General features: G+C 49.6%; 1 protein-coding gene across 1 annotated transcript in view; it reads right to left on the bottom strand.

Annotated features, from left to right (window-relative positions):
• TMEM163 (transmembrane protein 163) overlaps positions 1 to 20,911 on the bottom strand; it is a 223,957-nt gene that overhangs the window by 2,383 nt on the left and 200,663 nt on the right. Inside the window, exon 6 of the mRNA XM_059394407.1 lies at positions 7,206 to 7,317. Coding sequence (XP_059250390.1) covers positions 7,206 to 7,317 — 112 coding nt within the window. The remainder of the gene's footprint in view (positions 1 to 7,205; positions 7,318 to 20,911) is intronic.

The following is a 20,911-nucleotide window of genomic DNA, read 5'->3' as shown; positions in this document are numbered from 1 at the left end:
CCTCCGCACTCCAGCTCTCAGGGGATGCTACGACCTGGACCCACGTGGAGGATGTAGGTACAGACAATCCCACCTCACCTTCCCCCCCCCCTGCCCCGCCACAAACCACCATCCATGCTGCCCACCCCCGTCTGCAGCTGCTGTCCCTACACACAGCTGCATTCTGCCCCCCAACCCCAAGAGAAACCTCCTCCTCCCCCGCAGGCCCAGGCCTCCTTCCTGGACCTCAGCGTACTCCCACTGCACCCCTCCCACTCCAGCACCACAGCCCTGAGGTCATCGATGACCTAGCTGTCACCTGCCCCGGTTCATAACCTATGCTCCTCTTTGTATGGCTGGCTGCCCTCTCTTGACTCCAGCCATCCCTTCCTGGTCTCTGCTGCTGGGTCCTTCTCTCCCCGGGGGGTTCCCCTGTGCAGTGGTGGGAACTCTTCCTCCACCACCCCTGCCTACAGCCTCCCCCTGGCTGAGTGCCTGCCCTCCCCACACCGGGGTCTCTCGACTGGCTCTTGGGCCGGGTCTTTCTGCTGAGCGGCAGACCACTCCCAAGCATCTCAGACTGAACATCTTCAAAGCCGAAATCTCAATTTCTGCCCCGAAACACCTCACCCTCTCCCTACCTTCTCTGCAAATGGTGCCACCATCCACCTGCAGCGGCCAAAAATCGAAGAGCCCATCCTTCACACCTCTCACACCCAAAATGTCACCAGTCCCAGATCTACCTCATCTGTTGAGTGATTCTTCCAGCTGTTGCCTCCCCAACTCTGCCTACCTCTCACCACCACCTGACCCCAGGCCAGCTGCCCCTTGACCAGACCCCTGCAACAGCCTCTCAGCACCTCCCCTGCTTCTCCCCTGCCCCCCCCCCCGCCCCCCATAGAAAGCAGCTAAAGGCTTCCAGTAGAAAAACTGCCCAATTCTGAATCCCATCCAAACTCCTCAAGGCTGGCGCAAGCTAGCTACCTCTCCCACATCACACACTGACCTTCCTGTCTGCTGTGCTCCAACCACACGGCACCCGCAGCCGCCAACCCTGGCCCCCGCCGCGGCCTCCAGACTCACCCTCCCTCCGTCATCCCGCACCTCTCTTCCTGGGCTCTCCCACACTGCCTCCTGCCTGGGCTGAACCCACACAGCCCTACAGTGATTCCTCCCCTCCCCCGCCCACACCCGACCTTCTCATTCTTGCCCCTGCTACTCCCCCAGAGCGCTTTACTTCCTAGCAAGTTATTTTTACTTTTTCTTTTTACAAACATCTTTTTCTTCCCCTCTGGAAGCATAAGCTGAAGGACAAGGACTGGGTCTCAATGTATTCTGAGTCCCAGAACAGGCTGGCACTTCTCAGGGGCTCAGCTGATTGCCACATTAATGAATGAATGAATGAATAGATGGGGGCATGGCTTCACCTGTGCCAAGAGGGCTCCCACTGAGCAGCATCTGGGCTGAGCGGACCCAAGAGAGAGGAAGCCATCCCTGCCTGGGCTCCAGGGACCTCCCAGCCCAGGCAGGGTCTGTGGCTAGGGCCCTGGAGAGACTGCCCCTGAGAGGGAGGTGCAGAGCGGAGGCAGAGCGTACACTCCTTCATGGCAGGTGGAGCCTGAGGCTCCCCAGAGAGTCAGCCTCCACACTCCCTTCTCAGGGCTGGTCACGGTTCCTCCCTGGAGAAGGTTTCCAAGCCAATTTCACCGGAATAATAGTGGAGGAGACTGGGAAAGGCAGGCACCTCCACCTTCCTCCCATGCAGAGGACTGCCTGGGGACTGCAGTGAGAGGGAAGCCAGGACTTGCAGGGAGCTGGCGAGGGCTCTTTGGGCCACGGCCTGTCCCAGCACTCCCGTGTGCAGCCGGGCCAGCCCTGCCTGCCACCTACAGTGTGCACCTGCACCTCCACCCCTCACCGGCTCTCCTCTCCCTCTCCTCTGACAGCTGGCCAGTCTAGGAGCTTCTCCCAGGTGCCCCGGAGACAGCAGGAGAGCAGGGGCTGAATGGTGACCTCTGCTTCACCAGAGATGTGTCCCACCAGCTCCAATTCCCAGGTCCCAACCTCCACGTCTTCTACCTCCAACGGTGGAGGTGAGGGACAGACATATTGCCTTCTGGCTTCCCTTCGTCCAAGTGGCCCCTGCGTGGTTCGTGTCTATGGCTTCCCCATGCTCACCTAGCTCTGGATGATGAAGAAACGGGCTCAGCACGTTTTCAATCTCCACTCTCCAGGCAGCTCTGGAGCAGACGCTTCTAAAGACTAGGTTTCAAAAGCATCACGGCCCCCTGCAGCCAGGCTGAGTCCATCCCCCTCCCTGGTACACGGAACACGCTGGCCCTTTCTCCCTCGCTGATGACCCATGGTTTCGTCCCCTGTAGCCCCGTCCTTGGCTCTGCCTCCACACCTCCCCCAGGAGGGGAACGGCGGGTCCTGGGAAGCGGGGCCGTATCTCCTGCCTGTCTTCTGATCCATCGGGATCCTCTCTCCCCTCCCATTATGAGAAGCTGGCATTGCCCTCTCGCCTCTGGCAGTCCCTTGAGTCCTTCCTATCCTTTGTAATACCTGGAATCAGGACAATCCTCTTAAAAAGAAAAGAAAAAGGCTCTGCCGTTCACAGCTTTTCTCAGAAGGCCACCAACAGCACCGGCAGATCCGTTATTCTGTCCCAGGCTACCTGGGCTGGAGTTTACATCTTGGGCATTCTCGGCATGGGGGAATTTTAGCTCTGTGGGACTAGAACCAAGGGGAAGACAAGGCAGCTGGACACTGCCCCGGGGCAGCGGGCAATCATTTGCTCCCAGCTCCATCTTTATCGGGGGCAAGCGGAGCCTTCCGAGAAGCTGAGAAGATGCAGAGCAAATGAGGGTCCTCTCACTGGACACTAGATGTCCCCTCAGTCCAGCAAGTCACTCCGCTCCGCAGGGCCCACCCTCTGCACACAGCTCACAGAACAAACTTCCACTAACTCGGCTCCACTCACCTCCACTGGCCACAGAGCTGGACACAGTCAGCCCTACCTCTCCACATCCTTCAAAAGGGACAGGCTTCCCAGCCAGCGTCCCACAGGAACTCCGAGTTCCCAGCCCTGGCCCCCAGACCTCCCATCTTCAACTCTGACACACAAAGCCCTGTGGGTCAGTCACTTCTAGATGCCGTCACCACCCTCTCCACCCAGCCTCACAGCTTGTCCCTGTCCCCTTGGTGAAAACCGGAGCTGTCGTCAAGAGCAGATGTTGATGGCAGAACACAACTATCACGTCAGAGGCTCTCCCGGTCTGGCCTCAATGACTAGGGAAGGAAGGATCTGTAGAATTGGGCACATTCATTTTATGCAGAAAGTTCTGACTGAAGTTCTTCATGTGCTGAAAAACCATCCCAGCCTCGTGGCATTTCAGAAGTTGGGGAATGAGGACCATGGACCCAGGCCCCTCTGCTCGGACAGATTTCCATCTGTGGCCGCAGGCAGCTCCAGAGCCCAGCTGCTGGCTCCTGGCTCGGAACTTCCCCCAGGACCTCTCCACAGTCCCCCTCTGCCCCACTGGTACTCTTCGCTTGCTGTGCAAAACCATTCTACCTCAATAACACAAAACCAACCTCGGCCTCATGAATATTCAAAGCAGCAAAGCCAAGTTAGACAAGATGTGCCTGACAGGGGCGCCTGGGTGGCTCAGTGGGTTAAGCCTCTGCCTTCAGCTCAGGTCATGATCCCGGGGTCCTGGGATCGAGCCCCACATCGGGCTCTCTGCTCGGCGGGGAGCCTGCTTCCTCCTCTCTCTCTGCCTGCCTCTCTGCCTACTTGTGATCTCTCTCCTTCTGTCAAATAAATAAATAAAATCTTTAAAAAAAAAGAAAAAAGATGTGCCTGACAGAGTGGAAGTGTCTGGAATGTGCCCACACCTGCTGTCCCACTCTCCCTGAAGGTCTGCTTCCCCGTTGTCAGGACACAACCCAGTGACAAAGGATCTGGTGGAGTCAACCTGACCCCGTTCACACACTGCATCTCCGCAGGAAGGGCCATCAACCCCGGTGAACGATAAGGCCTGCCCTCCCCCTCCCCGCACAGGAAGCCGTGAGCTGAACTTGAGAGAAGTTCCCTCCTCCTTGAGAGAAGCCCTTGGCTTGCCCCCAGCCCCAGGGCCAGACCAGGAGAGAGGCATTCCCAGGCCGGCAGCCACCAGGGATGCCCTCCAGAGCCAGCCCTGCAGGAGACCCTGGACATTAAAGATAGGCATGGCTCCCGAAGCCCATCCCGCTCCCACCTCCCAAAGAGAGGGAAAGAGAGGAGATAGTTACCCACAGCTCCCTACATCTCGTCAATGCAGGAGTACAACTGGGAGCCCAGACAACACAATTCGCAGGAGGCCGTAATGACCGCCACATTGTCTGCTGGCACTCCCGCCAAGCAGGGGACCGCAGAGCTCACGGACCCGCCAGGGGCCCCTTATGGGTAACAGGCTTGGGGATGGGGTGGCCAGCTGTCTTGGCTCTTTGCTATAGCGCTCCCTATCCTTCTGTGTCTCTCTCTCTTCGGCCCCTGATGACCATTCAGCCCTGAGCCCTGGTTTACAGATACTGCCTCACCTTCCTCAAATCCACCCCCATTCTCCACCTCTCTGCCCCCATTCCGTCCCGGCCCCTGCCACCCCGTGGCTCCCCAGACTTCTCCCACGTCAGGTCTCCTTCCCTCTGCTCTGCCCCACCTTGACGGCTAGAGGGTTCTTTAGAAAACATCAATCAAGGGCGCCTGGCTGCCTTCGGCTCAGGTCATGATCTCAGGGTCCTGGGATAGAGTCCCGCATCGGGCTCTCTGCTCAGTGGGGAGCCTGCTTTCCCCTCTCTCTCTGCCTGCCTCTCTGCCTACTTGTGATCTCTGTCTGTAAAATAAATAAACAAAATCTTTAAAAAAAAAAAAAAAAAAAAAAAGAAAGAAAAAACATCAATCATGTCACCATGTGTTAAATATTGAACAAAACATCCAGAATCCTACTGTGGACTCCATGTCCGTGCCCCCTCACCCAACATGCTCTCTCCCAATACCCCAGATTCTGTCCCACCACGACCCCCAGGAAGGCTCCCCCTGCTTTCTGCCTCTGGATGGAAGAGTTTCCTTTCAAACCATCTACTTCTCTTCGTCACGACCCCTGCCTGCTTCAAGACTGTGATGGAAACACTGTGTGTGTGTAGCTGGCTTTGTGTGTGAAGATTATCAAGTTATCCATTAGGGGCGCCTGGGTGACTCAGTCAGTTAAGCGTCTGCCTTCATCTCAGGTCATGATCCCAGGGTCCTGGGATTGAGTCCCAGGACTGAGTCCCACACTGGGCTCCCTGCTCAGCGGGAAGCCTGCTTCTCCCTCTGCCTGCCACTCCCCCTGCTTGAGTGCTCACTCACTCTCTCTGACAAGTAAATAAATAAAATTGTTTTTAAAAAGTTATTCATTTAAAAAAATACTAATCACGGTGGCCTTCTGCATAAACCATATAAAGTGGCAGGAAGTGAGAAGGACACAGAAGCCTCAACAGAAACCACCTCGAATATCTAACAGGAAGGCAGACTGCTGTCAGGCCGAGCCCTGCAACGGTGCTTGGAGGGGCAGGGCTGACTGCTGGGTCCACACCCAGACTTCTGGTGCAGGGGGCACATTGTGTGTCTCCGCTGCACTCAGGTGAACAGAAAAAATGCTGCTGCTCTGCAGGCCAGCGGGCTTGTGTCTCAACCAAGACAGAAAGAAGAGCCCCTGGTGAGTACTGACTGCGGGGAGCCCAGAGCACTGCCTCCCTCAGGCCTGCCTGCCCCGACCCTCAGGTTCCAGGTAAAGAGATGCAGAGAGGGAGGCACAGAACTGCCGCTGGAGGAGCCTCAGGGCTCCGGGGCCCTGGCAGAGCGGCGTGCCTCCACGCAACCACATGCAGAGCCCTGGCTAGTGCCCGCCGGCCTGCAGCGCTGAGCCAAGCACACGCCCTGGGCTGTTCCTCCTCAAGGGAAGGAGGATGTCAGGTCCAAAGGAGGAATTTTCCTTGCCGGGTTAGAAAACACCAGGCCACAGAGATCACGGGGAATAAAGACTCCTCCTCAGATTCTGGGTCTGCCCCCAAAGAGGAAAGGGTACCCTTTCGGGCCAGGGACTGAGGGGGCCATACACTAGGCTCAGCGTAATGCAAAACGCCTAGAAAGCCCTGGTGTCTCAGCCCTGACAGAGACTTCAGAAGATGCACAGGCTGGGGCTTCAGGCATGCCAGCAGGGTTCTCACGGACAGAACCACCAGCTCGTCAGATCGGGCCCTGGGAGAGAGCAGTTCATTTACCTCCGAGGGGTTCTCTAAGGGGCAAATGCACTTCGGGGGACCAGGCAGGAGCCTGCACAACCATGGGACAGAAACCTGACAGAGCTGGTTCTGATTTTGTATCAGACGCTGGTCTCCGGTGCCAGGCACAGAAGAGCTCCATGCAGCCCCCCGGCCCCGTGCTCCTGCGGCGTCGTGCTGTCCCAGCAGCAAACACACCAGCTGATGCCGGCTGGGTCCTGCCTTTCCCCAGCTGCTCCTGCCCCACGCTCCACCTGGGAGCTTGAGAAGCCAGGCTGGGCCTCCCACTGGTTGAAAGTCAGGGAACAGGATGGCTCAGTCCCAGTCGCTGATCCCCTCACTGCCTTAAATGACTTTTGCTGTTTAAGAAGCTTTGGTGTCATAGGGGCAAAGGGCCTCCACAGCCCCCGGCAGCCCCGCCTTGCCACCAGCAGGTGCTGCGGAAAGTGGTATTTGAGCCAGACTAGAGAGGCTGGTGGTCAAAAGGTCATGTAGGAGCACTGTGACGCTGTGTCCTGGCCCCTGGGCTCGGCCGTGAAGGCAGCACCCGACCTCAGCGTGCACCGCGCAGACAGAGGCACTGCTGTAATGACGACTTCCTGGACCCCACCTCAGCTCCCAGCATTAGACTCTTCAGGGGCTCGGGCTCTGGAATCTGAACTTTTAACAAACAGCACAGGTTGGGGAGCACTGACCCACTGTTAGGAGGTCAGAGTGAAGGTGATTCATGAAATTTATCAAATTCCCAGGGTACAAGACATCATATGGGAGCCCTGAGAATCATTAAACAGCCTGTGGAGGGGAGAAGAGTGAGGAACAGATTCCAAATGGTTGAGCTCTTCTGCAGGACAAGCAACTGAACAGCACCTTCTTTCCATGTGAGCCCAGGCCCCAAGGATCAGCACACTGGCCTTACTCACCATCTGTTATGAGTGCTCTGCTGGTCAGAACCTTCCCCAGCATAAACTTCAACACAGCCAGGATACTGCAAAGGATCCCACTTAAAATGGAGACGCTGAACAGGAAGTCATCCTAGAAGAGAAAGTTCCAGATTTCAACAGTTAGCTTCCTGCTAGAACAGATTACCTGCAAACCATTTGCCTTAAGGATCAGCTTTGTTCCCTGAACAAATGATCAATTGAGTATGCTGCCACCAGGTGGCAGTATCTTCTTCGGTCTCATTGGTTGGCTAGTTACCTGTGTCACTGGGAATTGGAAAAGATGATCAAAAACAGATAATCCAGATTTATATTCCCTTAGACAACTGAGTATTCCTCTTCCTGTAGGAGATTCCCCTTCAAATTCTTCTGCCAAAATATCTGGCAATCACTGATCAATAATGTAACTGGAATGCTAAACACAGTGCATGCTATGTGTGGTTTTTCACAAACAATTCAAAAAGCAGCTGGGGAATATGGGAACAAAAAAGTACGCCACTGGACTAAGAACACTTCAACACAGAGCCACAGGGCCAATTAGGGCTGAAGCTACTTACAACCATGTTTTTTCCTTAAATTCACACAAGGCAATTAGAAGTTCAAATATAGCCTTTAAGGTGTAGAAAAGGCAGCTAAAAATAAAGTCTGCTATTGACATTATCATAGCACTTCCTATAAGTTTTGACCTTAACTTTGCAAGCAATGAGTGAGTCACACACGCAAAAGCCAGCATCACCATCTCATGACATTAGAGCCCACCACGTTCCTCAGCCTGGAGCTCCTGTGCATCATGAGACACAGCCTCCAGATTCTCTCCAGTACTGAAATGCAACTGCCAGCAGAAGTCTGATAAAGCATCACGTATACAAAAGAGTAAGATTCCTGAAGCATTATATTACCCAACTCACTAAGCTAGTGCCAGAAAGCTGGGAAGAAGGAAGACAGCCTGTTTTCCTGGCTTCAAAACTGAACAAAATCATTCGAAAAATCATCTCCCCAGAAACAAGATATCTGCAAGGCATCAGAGCATCTCCCCCAGAATACTGATCAATGGTGGTTGGCCTTAACATATGTCCCCAGATGCTTTGCTAATCCTTCTTCTATGAGGTGCAGCTAAATTCCCTCCTCCCTGAGTGTGGGCTGGGCTCGTGACGGGTATCTAACAAGTAGGATATAGTAAGGGGAAAATAGCAGGGGAGAAGCCTGGCAAGGGATCTAAGCCAAGTGATCAAGTTTAACAGGACAATTAATGAGTCCTGCCAATATCATGTGCTTCCTGATATAAGATGACAGGACAAGAAGAACAGGTCTTGGTGTTCTACCCCAAAATCCATAACCTCAGCTCAATCCTGAAAAAAAGCACCAAATGAACCCACATGGAGGGACAGTCTACAAAATACCTGAGCACTACTGTTCACACGCGTCAAGGTCATGAAAGTTAAGGAACAACCAAGAACCTGTCGCAGATTGGAAACTATGGAGACAGAGGTCTAAACTATGCCCTTTATTCCACGCCACAATTTACTCGGTTCATACGTATCACTACCTGTACTGTCCTGGACCGGATCCTGGAACAGAAAAACGATATGAAGTGGAAACGCTAGGGGAAAATGGAATGGAGCCTGGAGTTTTGGTAATAGCCCAGTAATCTCGGAGTTTGGGCAAACATGTCCTGGTTATCTATGTGAGATGTTAACGTCAGGGGAGTCTGGATGAAAGATATACGGGAAATCTCTGTAACGTCTTTGCAACTCTTTTATCTAACATTATTTCGAACTTTTAAGTTCTTTAAAAGAATCATCTCACTGAATTTTATTATTATTATTATTACTCTTATTATTATCATTGTCACCTCCTCAAATTATCAGTAAGGACCATGCCAAACCTAGCCTCTTGGTAGATCCCAAGTCCCTGCTGTGCATGAGGTGACAAAGCAGGGTCCACGAGGGGGAGGAGAGGGGGTGGGCAAGGATCTCCAAATCACAGCTCCCTCTGTGCAGGGACCCACTCTCATCATGGGTGTCGGCACCCACAGGCTCCAAGGCAACACATCAACACAGACCCAGGTGCTGACAGGATTCAGAAAACAGAAAAGGTCGGGAGACTGACACAGTCAAGCACTTTGAGACCCCACATTCAGAGGCTGAATTCTGCCTTTGCTCAACCCTCACACCTGAAGCCTTTCTGATTCCATTTAATCTGTTGGCAAAGCCCTCATCCCTAAATTCTCAGATGTAGAGAGAGTCTGCATTCACCCCTTCTAAGTCCCAAGGAGCTGGGGCACACACACACACCCCATGTATCTTGAGACAAGCCACAATAGCTTTGGCTGTCCTCTCCTATCCCTAGGATATCTCCTATCTCCTCTCCCTATCCCAAGGAGCTCACTGCTGGATAGGGGGGCTTGGCTGAAGGGCAGTGATGCACCAGCGGACCTTTGCTCACATCTGGACTCCACTGCTTGCTGGGGAAACAGACCCAAGCACTCACAGCTCATTTCTCTCTACCGTGGCGGGGAGTGTGATACCGCAGCCCCTGGCAAGCAAATAATGTGCAGTCAATGTAGCAATTCATGTTCAAGGGTTCAAACACGTGACGCATGCACTAACTCATTCCACCAAACAGCCACACTAAGTGCTAACGCAAGCCCCAAAGTACGCGAAGCACCCCTATAAAAGAAATGTCGGGAACTGATTACCTAGGAAAAAGTATGCACGGTGCAATGTGAAAAAGTGTAAGAACAACTCTGAGTGTTCTCAGTACACTGAGTGTTCTCAGGACCACAGTAGTTTGTCAAGGTTTCTGCTTCCAATCACCCGCACCGTTGAGGCCACACCAGTGAGGGTCAAGTGTGGTTCCGGTCCCTCTGCGGGGTTCCCGTTTTCCCTGCTCTCTGCTTCGCTCTACACCCCCCTTTCCCTCCTTCCAGACAGCCCTGCTGCCTTCAGGGACAATATTCTGACAGATGCTTCTTCTGCAGCCCCCACCAGCCTAGAAAGTCTCATCCCTGCAGAAAACAATAAAGCCCTATTCTATGCCTTCTAGAGTGGTTCCGATTCTCTGCTTGAACCTGAAATACCACTTCAGAAGGATACTTCAGAGCGCTTACAGCAGTGCCTGGCTGCTGAAGATGGTCATCAAGAAGATCTGACTGCCGGTTGACCAGCAAGCTGGACCAGGCAACTGCAGACTTGGAATGGGAGTCCCAATTGCCTTCCCCACTTCCAGAAGCTGCCCCAAGGACCAAGCCTTGAGAGAGAGGTGTGCTGTCGGCGCTCTCTGGACAGGGTATGCGACAGAACCCAGGTAACACCTCCACGTAAATTTTCAAGATCAGGTGGACAGGATTGCAGAAATCTCATGTTGTGGCCAACCAAGGCAAGCCTCGTGTATGAGCTCACTTGCTAATAAAACTACCATCCGTCTCTTCCATCTCTTCCTGCCCTCCACCTATGCAGGCCGGTTTCCAATCACACCTGGGAAGCCCCAAGGAGCTCATGAACTAACAACTGGTGAGCCAGCCAGGAAGGAGGCATCCGCAGGACTTGGCTACCGACCTCTAAGTAGGGAGGAGGGGCCCATATATTAGATGCTTGCAGACTATTATGAGACAACAGGAGATGCTTTAATGTGCCTGTATGAGGACCCACACCACGGTGCACTGCAGCACAGAAGGGAAACACAGGGTGCTCCAGTGGGCTGGCCCCGATTGTGCACTGTTCGACTGGGCACTGATGTCCCACCAGAGGCTGCAGCTCAGGTTACAGAGTTGGAGGAAGAGCTGAGGATACAGAAGGACAAATGGTGGTCCGTCCATTGCTCTGCCAGCTTCGGGGCTGGCCAGCAAGCTGGCAGAGCAGGATCATCAGCTGGAGACCGTGGCGTGCCCTCCTGCAAAGCTAGGACGTTGCAAGCGATAGTGGCTGAAGATCTAGGCACCTGTGACAATGTCTGGTTAGGATGCTAAGTGGTGGGATCTCTGGGAAAGTGAGGAGACTGAAGAGGAGGATTTTATTCTGTAAAAGAGCCCTACTTATTTAGCTTAAGGAAAAATAAGCTTTAATATCAAACATGTACGTATGAAAAACTAAAACATAATTTTCTTTCATCTGCTACAAGGACAAAGTTTTCTTGGACTATTGGTCTTCTTTTGGATGAGATTATGAAAGGTTTTTCTTTACTTTTTAGGTAATCTTCCCAGAAAACAAAGATTCTGTGTTTTGTCAAAATAATTTCCTGTGCTTCATGTTACCTTTATCAGGTCTTAGATTATTTAACAAAACTGACTTTCTATTAAAAGGGGTATGTTTTTCACAGCTATGTAACTTTCTGCACTTGCCTTTGAAGTCTTTAATTATCGCTTTAGTTAAATGGGAAACTAAGTATTATTTCACAGTGACCTGTGATCCTATTTAATCAAGCGTTTTTAAACCTTTGGGTATTTTTGAAAAATTTCCCCCAAATCAAATTTTCAATGAAGTCTTAACTATGAACCAACTTGGGAATTTTCCAGAGAGTCCCCAGAATATCTCAAAAGATTTGTTCTCTTTCCTTATGAAAGGAAGATATTGAATTAATTAGACTATGAATGATGATGCTAAATTTTCTTTAGTGCCGATTTATTTGAAATTCCTAAAAGCGTGGTAAAATGCTATTAGTCATAATTTTAAAATGTATGTCATAAAAATAACCAAATTCTCTTATTAATTACACCATAATGTAAATCTTGGTAAAATGCTATTAGTCCTAATTTTAAAATGTATGGCACAGAAATAACCAAATTCTCTTGTTAATTACACCATAATGAACACTTTAAATCTTCAACCGTGGCCATTTTTAAGTCTTTTGTCATTTATGGACAGCTACTGTTTGCTCTGATGATTTGGCAAGGAGTATCCCTGCAAAAGTGCTTCATTGTCAAGGAGATTCATCGAAGAGATTTCGATTAGTAGAGATTTCTGGTAACTAAGATCAACTTGCCTTCATGTGGAAGGGACAATAATGAGTTTCAAGTTATCCCCAAAACTACCTGCATAGCCCCACAATAGGTCATGGACCTGCTCCTGTGTCTTCCTTCCCCACATCAGTAAAATGGGCCCATGACACCAATGATACAATGTTAACATGTGAAGGCTGCCTTTGCTGGAATATCTGCAAGGGGGAAAAAATGGGCAGTGAGCCTACAGAAAACTCAAGGCCAAGCTGTTGCAATAATGTTTAGGGTGCTGTTTGGTCAGGTAAGTTGCTCATTGTCCCAAAAGCTGTGATTAGTAAGAAGGAAGCCTATGTATCTCTTAGGATTGTGAAAGAGATGGAAGTCTTGGTTGGGATTTGGGTTTTTAGAGGACTTGTATTCCCCACCTGGCACAATGCCCCTTACTCTTGTGCCACCTGGTAAAGCAAGGGCACATATGGGACTGGGGGTCAGAGCAGCAAGCTACCTTTGAGAAGGTAAGAATATTAATAAGGCAGATTAAAGCTCTGGGCATTTGAGTTAGATGTGTCTAGGACTCCAGAAGGTAGGAGTCAGAGACTGTGGCAGAGACAACAAAGAAGAGACTGCCCATAGAATCTTGGTCCCAGCTTGGGAAGGGGACAAAACCTGATGTACCTACAGAGCAACAGCTCCAACACCGTGCATAGCATTCCTCCAGACAGAGCCTCTTGGGAAGGAATGAACCACAGCAGTTACTAGGCTGCTGAGAGCTGTGCATGAATGCTATCTCCTAACTGGTAGCATTGACAGTGGGCTGTCCAAAAGAAATTAACCCTATGGCTTAGACAAGGAGAAGCCAAGGGATGGATGATTCACACGTGGGCTCTGTGGGGTCAGGATGTACAGAGGGACATCTGGGTCTGCCTGCAAGAGCCTGAGGCAGTCCTCACTAATAAAGCATTGGATACCCCCAGCCATCAAGAAGATGATGCTCTGGGAAAAAATTTAGAAAAAGAGAAAAAATGCTGATGCCTTACCTCAGAACAAGCCCTGGTAACCGATCCTTTAACAGATACAAAAGATCTGGTATAGAGATTGGCCACCACCATACCCTGATGACATTGCCAAGGGTACCAGAATGCAGGGGGCAATGCTCTAAGCATGTCGTGTGCGTTCTAAACACCCAAGGCCACTGCCAAAGGAGTCCGAGACCAATTACGGAGCTCCCAACCAGTGAGGGTGGCAAACTGATTATATTGGTCCCTTCCCTCCAAGAGAGGGTTCTAAACAGGCCCGGGCTTGTGTGGACACTGACCTGCCCTAAGCTTTCCCAGGTCACTGCGCAAGCCAAGCTGCCGCCATTAGGAGCTTTAAAAAGCTCAGTACCGTGTATGGACACTCTTGTTGAATAAACAGTGATGGGGGGTCACATTTCAAAGGTCATGATGTGCAAGGCTAAGCAAAGGAACATGACATGGAAAGCAGGTTCCATCTCCCCTAGAATCCAGAAGCAGCAGGGCTGGTAGAAAAGAATGAAAAGAATATTAAAGAAGCAGATGAAATTATTAACAAGTAAAACACCGCCTTGGCAGGGTCGACTGAAGCACTGTCACAGGCTTTCATACATTTAAATGATCAGCCAGGAGGGTCTGTGACCCCACATGCCAGACCAGGGATCCCTGCCAAGCCCCCCAGCATCACAAACATACAGAGCTTCAGTCAACAGCCAACGCCCTGACTCTCACTCTGCATCAGCTTGCTAGGCTGCTGGGCACACTAAGCCCTATCACGCCAGGGAAAAGGCTTCTCCACTGGAACTTGCAATGAAATGTCCTACAAAGATGGGTGAATTCCTTCAAAGCCCTGGATAAGGAGGAATTAATCTCCACTGGGACCCCATTGCCCTGATGCCTGCTGGACCTGCTGAAATGCACATCACTGAAAGAGGGGAGAAGGTGGGGGTTCTGACCTGCCGCATCCTGCCTCTGGTCCATCCATCTCCTCGGGACTGACGGGGCTGCCTCCCGCAGTCAAAACACATGGTATGTACGACATCAAGGTTCTTTTTTTTTTTTTTTTTGAATATTTATTTATGTTAGAGAGTGAGAGCATGACGAGAAGGGGCAGAGGGAAAGGTAGAGTCTCAAGCAGACTCCACACCGAGTGCAGAGCCCAATGTGGGGCTTGATCTCACAACCCTGAGATCAAGAGTTGAGCGTTTAACCAACTGCACCACCCAGGCCCCCCCAACCAGGTCAAATTTCTAAAGTTGCCAACCTCCCTGTCCTCAAAGCCAGATGGGCATTTTTGGTTTCCCCCAGGTACAATCATTTGACTGCCATCTTGGCCCCTTCTGTTGGCCGGGGGTAGGGTATAGCTGCCCAGCAAACCTTAAATGGCAAGAGTCCTGTCCTTACTGAAATGTCTATAATGAGAAAGTTGTCTTCCAAAATGGGAGAGCCTTGGACATTATTACTACGCCACTATCCAAACAGAAGCTTCTGTGTTCCTATCGAATGAGTCTGCTCATGTGTCATCTTTATTAGATGACAGGAGGGCCCAAGTGGATACCTTGAGTGATCTGACCCCCTGCCTAGAGGACTTCATAAATCGTTTGGATCACAGGGCTATTGCTGGAAAAAAGTTGTCACTGATTATGGGAATTACTTCTTGATGTGTTTTCTCTCTTACACATGCATGCACAGCTGCTGTGGCATTCGCCTCCAAGCAGCCCAAGAGCCACCAAATGAGCCCCCTCCATGCTAAGGAAGGCCCTTGCTTGACCACTCAGGGGCAAGTGCAGAACAAGGGGCATACAAGACTGTGAAAGCCGGTCACAAGGGCTGAAGAGCTGGAGGAGGTCATCAAGAACATAAGCTTTGGGGCGCCTGGGTGGCTTAGTCGGTTAAGCGTCCAACTCTTGGTTTCAGCTCAGGTCAGGATCTCAGGGTCATGGGACTGAGCCCACGTGGGGCTCTATGCTCAGCGTGGAGTCTGCTTAAGATTCTGTCTCTGCCCTTCCCCCTGCTTGCTCCCTCTAAAATAAATATATCTTTAAAAAAAAAAAAAAAAAGGAGCACATGACCGTCAGTTGACCTGCAAACTGGACCTGAGCAATTGGAGTCTCCCCACCCCCTCCTCTGTCCTTGGAATGGGAACACCACTTGCCTCAGACCCCTGCTCCTAGAAGGTGCTCCAAGGATAAAGCCCTGAGACAGAAGTGTGGTGCTGAGGCTAGACTGGACTAGGTATGTGACTGAACCCAGTCATAACCTCCACAGAAACTTTTCAGACTCTGGCAAGCAGAAATCACTCATCTTGCAGCTGCCCAAGACAAGCCTTGTAAGTTCCCGTGCGTATTACATCTGCCACCTACCAATCTGGAGTGGGCTGTCCTTCTTTGGTTCCTCCCTGCCCTCCACTCACGGAGGATGGTTGCAGATTATACCTGGGAAGCTTCCGAGGAGATTGCAAGCTAACACTGGCACAGAGTAAATGTTATATTTAAATGTGGAGAAACCAATATGCAAAACTCGGGCTTTTCCTGCCCGTGGATTATTTCTACCAACCACCCCCTGCTTCCAGGATCAGCTCTGAGGAATGACTGCCTCCCTGAAGTCTGGGAGAAGAGAGGCTGCGGCCGTCGCAAAGCTTCACCCAGATCTAGGAGGTCTGGCTCACTAGCACTGCACTGACCTGCCTCAGAACGAAGTAAACCCTGCAGGAGAACCCACAAAGGACTGAGGCCAGCACAGGTCTGCCCCCTCCCTTGCCCACAACCAGCTTTCAACATCCTACAAGTCCTCTGTAGTTTTCCCACCCAAACCCACTTGCCTCCCCTCTCGCCACATACTGTCACAGTTCGCAGTCATCAGCTCCAGACACCAGCGGTCCCTGCCACGGATGGTTTCTGTTCCCCCAAAACACAAATGCTGAGCCCATACCCCCAGTGCAGTGTTTTGAGATGAGGCCTCTGGGAGGTAATTAGGGTTAGATGAAGTGTAAGGAGGGTCCCCCGTGATGGGATTTGTGCCTTTCTAAGAAGGGGAAGTCATTCTCTCGCTCCTTCTACCTACATGCCCTGAGGAAGGGCCAGGTGAGCTACTAGTGAGAAGGCAGCTGTCTATAACCCAGGAGAGATCCCTCACCAAATACTGCTCCTGCTGGCACCTTGACATTGGAGGTCCAGTCTCCAGAAACCATGAGAAATAAATCTCTGTTGTTTAAGCCACCAAACCTATGGTCTTTTGTTATGGTGTTCCCGGCTGAGACAGTCCTAAATATAATTACAAAAGGAGCTTCTGAGATGATTCCTTCCCAAGGATTAGGAAGCCACTGATGAGGAAGTGCAAGCCCAGCAGGCACGTAGCACTGCTGGTTTCAAGAAAGTGATGTCTCAGGTAATTCTCTTGGCCCAGGCAAGAGGGAACCTGCAGTGGAGAAACAGATGCACAGAGGGTAAATGACTTGCCCAGGGTCACTCAGCTAATGGCAGGACCTGGATTTGTTCTCGGTTCTAAAACGTACCAGCCTGCCTTCTCTCTGGCATCCTAAATACCTCTCAGGTTACTAAACCATGAACTCTGTAAAAACAGCGACAGCCTTTTCCTGGTTAGGTATTCAGTTTTCACTGTTAACAGCACTGGCCCATGATTTCTCAGAGCTGAGTCTTTACTTAACAGACAAAAGATCAGAGCACAAAGGTTAAAAAAAAAAAAATTCAGCCACTCACTCAGAAACCAAGGGTAAATATATGTTAGAGGTAAGTGACAGAGATTATGTCCATGCTGGCAAGCTTCTTTATGACCTTGTACTGGTGTAGGCCTTTTATAACCATCTCAAAACCATGAACAATTGATATACTTGATTACACAAAAACTAAAACTTATTCAGGGGATACATTATATACAAATACAAACTAGGAAAAAATATCACAAAGGGTTAACCTCTCTAATGTATAAAGAGTGCTTAGCAATCTCTAAGAGAAGGCCAAAAATCTGACAGAAAAATTGGCAAAGGACAATTAGAAAATGATAATGGATTTTTTTAATGTTATTGAGACAGAGAGAAAGAGCATGCATGCATGGGGGTAGGGAGAGGGAGAAGCAGACTCCCCACTAAGCAGGGAACCCGATGCAGGGCTCTATCCCAGGATCCTAAGATCATAATCTAACCTGAAGGCAACCGCTTAACCAACTGACCCACCCGGGTGCCCCAATAATGCATAAAGGACTTGCATTCAGAATATACTGAGAATTTCTACAACTCTGTAAGAAAACAGATGACGCAGTTTTTTAAAAATGAGCAAATCTGAACGTTTCACCAAACAAGACATACGACTAGCAAGTAAGCCCACGAAAAATGACCAACATCATCAGTCAACATGGAAATGGAAATGAAAACCACTATGAGATACTCCCATGTACACACTAGAATCACTAAAATTAAAGACGTAAGACAAGCTGCGGTAAGGATGTAGAGTGATAAGAGTTCTCATATACTGCTAGTGGGAATGAATGTATATATATCACTTCGTAAACAGATCGGGCATTCCTTATAAATGTAGACTTACCATAGGACTCTGGAATTCATTGGTGTTTACCAAGAGAAACAAAAGCTTCTGTCCACACAGAAACTTGGAAACCAGTGTTCTAAGCTACTGTTTTCATAGTGTCAAAAAATTGAAAACAACACAAATGTCTGACAACTGGTAAATGGAGAAACTGTGATGTATCTGTACAGTGGAAGACTACTCAGCAATGAAAAAGAATCAACTACCAACACATTCGGCGAGAGCGGAACGGCGCCACAAAAGCATTATGCTACATCAAAGAAAGCAGACACAAGCGATTAAATAATTCATTAGTTCACTTATACCACATTCTAGAAAAGGAAAACTATGCTGACAGAAAGCACATCAGTGGTTAGGGAGACTTCCAAAGTGCATGATGGCACTTCTTAGATTGACAGAATACTCTATATTTTCATGGTGTTGGTAGTTCTGTGACTCCATGCTTTAAGAGGTGCCTGAGTGGCTCAGTCAGTTAAGTGTCTGACTCTTAGTTTCAGCTCAGGTCACACTTTCAGGGTTCTGAGATCAAGCCCCCACCAGGCTCCACACTCAGCGTTAAATCTGCTTGTCCCTCCCCCTCTGCTCCTCTGCCTGCCCTCTGCTCCACGTGTGTTCTCTCTCTCCCTCTCCAATAAATAAATAAAATCTCTTTTTTTAAGATTTTATTTATTTATTTGGCAGACAGAGCACAGTAGGCAGAGCAGCCGGCAGACGGAGAGGGAGAGGCAGGGTCCCCACTGAGCAGGGAGCCCGATGCGGGGCTCGATCCCAGGACCCAGGGATCATGACCTGAGCCTAAATCAAGAGCTGGATGATTAATCACTGAGCCATGCAGGTGCCCCAATAAATTAAAATCTTTTTTAAAAAACTCACCAAATGGTACGGGTGAATTTTACTGTATGTATACTGTATTTCAATAAAACTAATTTATCTTATAAAGCAATTTATTTCAGGGATCCTTAGGTGACAATTACTAATATTTACATAACACACATAATGTCCATGATCATAATGTGAGGCTAAAGACGGAGATCAAAGCACAGTCATTATGAAGATTAAATAAAAGGCTTAGAAAGGTCGGGTGGGAACATGGGCCCAAAGGGTCTGACTTCAAGTCTCATGAATTTCCTACTGATGTATTTGCACAGTCTGAGTGAGTCAACACTCCTTTCTATAGACTTATCTCAAGTGTCTCCTCCTCTCGTAACTATTTCCTGACAGTTCATACTCTAGGAGTTGACACTTGCACTCCACGCCCCCTCGCTCTGGACCAGGTTCACGGGTGTCTGGTGACACGGCCTTGCATGCTTCCTACATTGTTTCTCCTAGGAGCTCACTCAGAGGAGAGATCGTTTCTCATCCACCTCAGTATCTATCCTTGAGGCAATAAAATAGGTGTATGCTATGACCCCACACCAATCAGAGTGGCTAGTATCAAAAAGAAGCAAGCAAGCATTGGCGAGGATGTGGAGGAAAAGGAACTGTCCTGCCCTGTGGGTGGGAAAGGACACTGGGGCAGCCTCTGTGGAAAACAGTATGGAGGGCCCTCAAGAAACTAAAAACAGAGCTACCCCATAATCCAGTAATTTAACTACCAGGTATTTACCCAAAGAAAACAAAAATACTAATTCACCCCTCGTTTTATTTTAGCATTATTTACAACAGCCAAGAAATGGAAGCAACTATCCACTGCGAGATGAATGGACGAAGAAGGTGTAGTATATATCCTGGGATATAATGAACTTTATATAAATAGTGGTATAAATACTGGAATATAGTGAGGTATTTACTGCACTCTAATGCAAACCCATTAAAAGAGAAGGAAATTTGGCCATATGCCACAACACAGATGAGCCTAGAGGGCACTGTGCTAAGTGAAATAAGACAGAGTAAGACAAATACTGTATGACTTCACTTGTATGTGGCATCTTACAAAACAATAATAGTAAGAAACAGACTCATAGATACATAACACAAATTAGGGGGAGCCAAAGGGAAGGGAAATGGAGAGGAATGGGCAAAATAGGTGAAGGGCATTATGAGGTCCAACCTTCCAGTTATAAAATAAGGAAGTCATAAGAAGGAAAAGTTCGGCATATGAAAAACAGTCAGTAATACTGTAGTAACACTGTATGGTGACAGAGGGTGGCTACACTTACTCTGACGAGCTTTTCTAATGTAGGTAATTGCTGAATCACTATACTGTATACCTGAAATTAATATTATATGTCAGCTATACTTTGATTAAAAATTTAAAAAAAAAATTTGTGATATGAACTACCGTACTATGCAGAGGGATGTCAAAATCATAATCAGCAAAGTCTTTCACAAGCCATTTTATGGAAGACAGAGAAGTGTTTATGCACAAGGCCACCATCACCCTAACCCTCAGGGAACGTCGGTGCAGAGAGTTGAAAGCTTAACTCAATAAAGTTACTCTGAGGGTGTAGGGGATGGACAGAGGAGAGGCCAACCAGTTTGCTAGGCTGGCTGGTTCTCTAATGATCAAACAGGACGCTGGAAAAGACCTTGGAATGGGAAAAACCATCCCCCTGGGAGTGTTCTTGAGCACCAGCTGTTTACCTGGGCTGCTGGAGGGAAACAAGAGGTCAGTGAGGGCAAGAATGAACTTCTGCGAAGCCTGACTCTCACACTCATGCTCCCAGAGGCCAGACAGACATCAGCTAGATCCACTCTCTGCCAGCCAGGGGGACATAGAGGCCTGATGGCGACAACACTCAGCATACCCATCTCCAGGGTTGCTGAGCTCCTCCTGCCCTGTGGGTGACAGCCCATGACCCCTCAACCCAAACTTCATGACAGTTTAGGAGAAGCCACCTCGGCCTGTCCTGAACATGGCCTCTACAAATCACTCAACACAAATCACTCAAAGAGGAATTCCAAGGACCTCACAGACCACTATGGTACAAAAAGCTTTCCACCTGCAGCTCACTGGTCTGCACCAAGACTAACGCTGTCTTACCTAAGAGACCAAGTCACTGAGACACACCCCCACCACCACCTTGGCCAGCCCCCCATATCTGGCCCACGACCAGATGAGAGAGAACACAACTTCTGTACACACATGAGGTGGTCTTAAAATCAGAGCATTGGAACTGGAAAAGGACTCAGAGACCATCTAATCCATACTGCAGGTGGGGAAACTGAGGCTTAGAAACA

This window comes from Mustela nigripes, chromosome 3 (assembly GCF_022355385.1).
Source record: "Mustela nigripes isolate SB6536 chromosome 3, MUSNIG.SB6536, whole genome shotgun sequence".
Taxonomy (NCBI): Eukaryota; Metazoa; Chordata; class Mammalia; order Carnivora; family Mustelidae; genus Mustela; species Mustela nigripes.
This window is presented reverse-complemented; position numbering and strand designations above follow the sequence as displayed.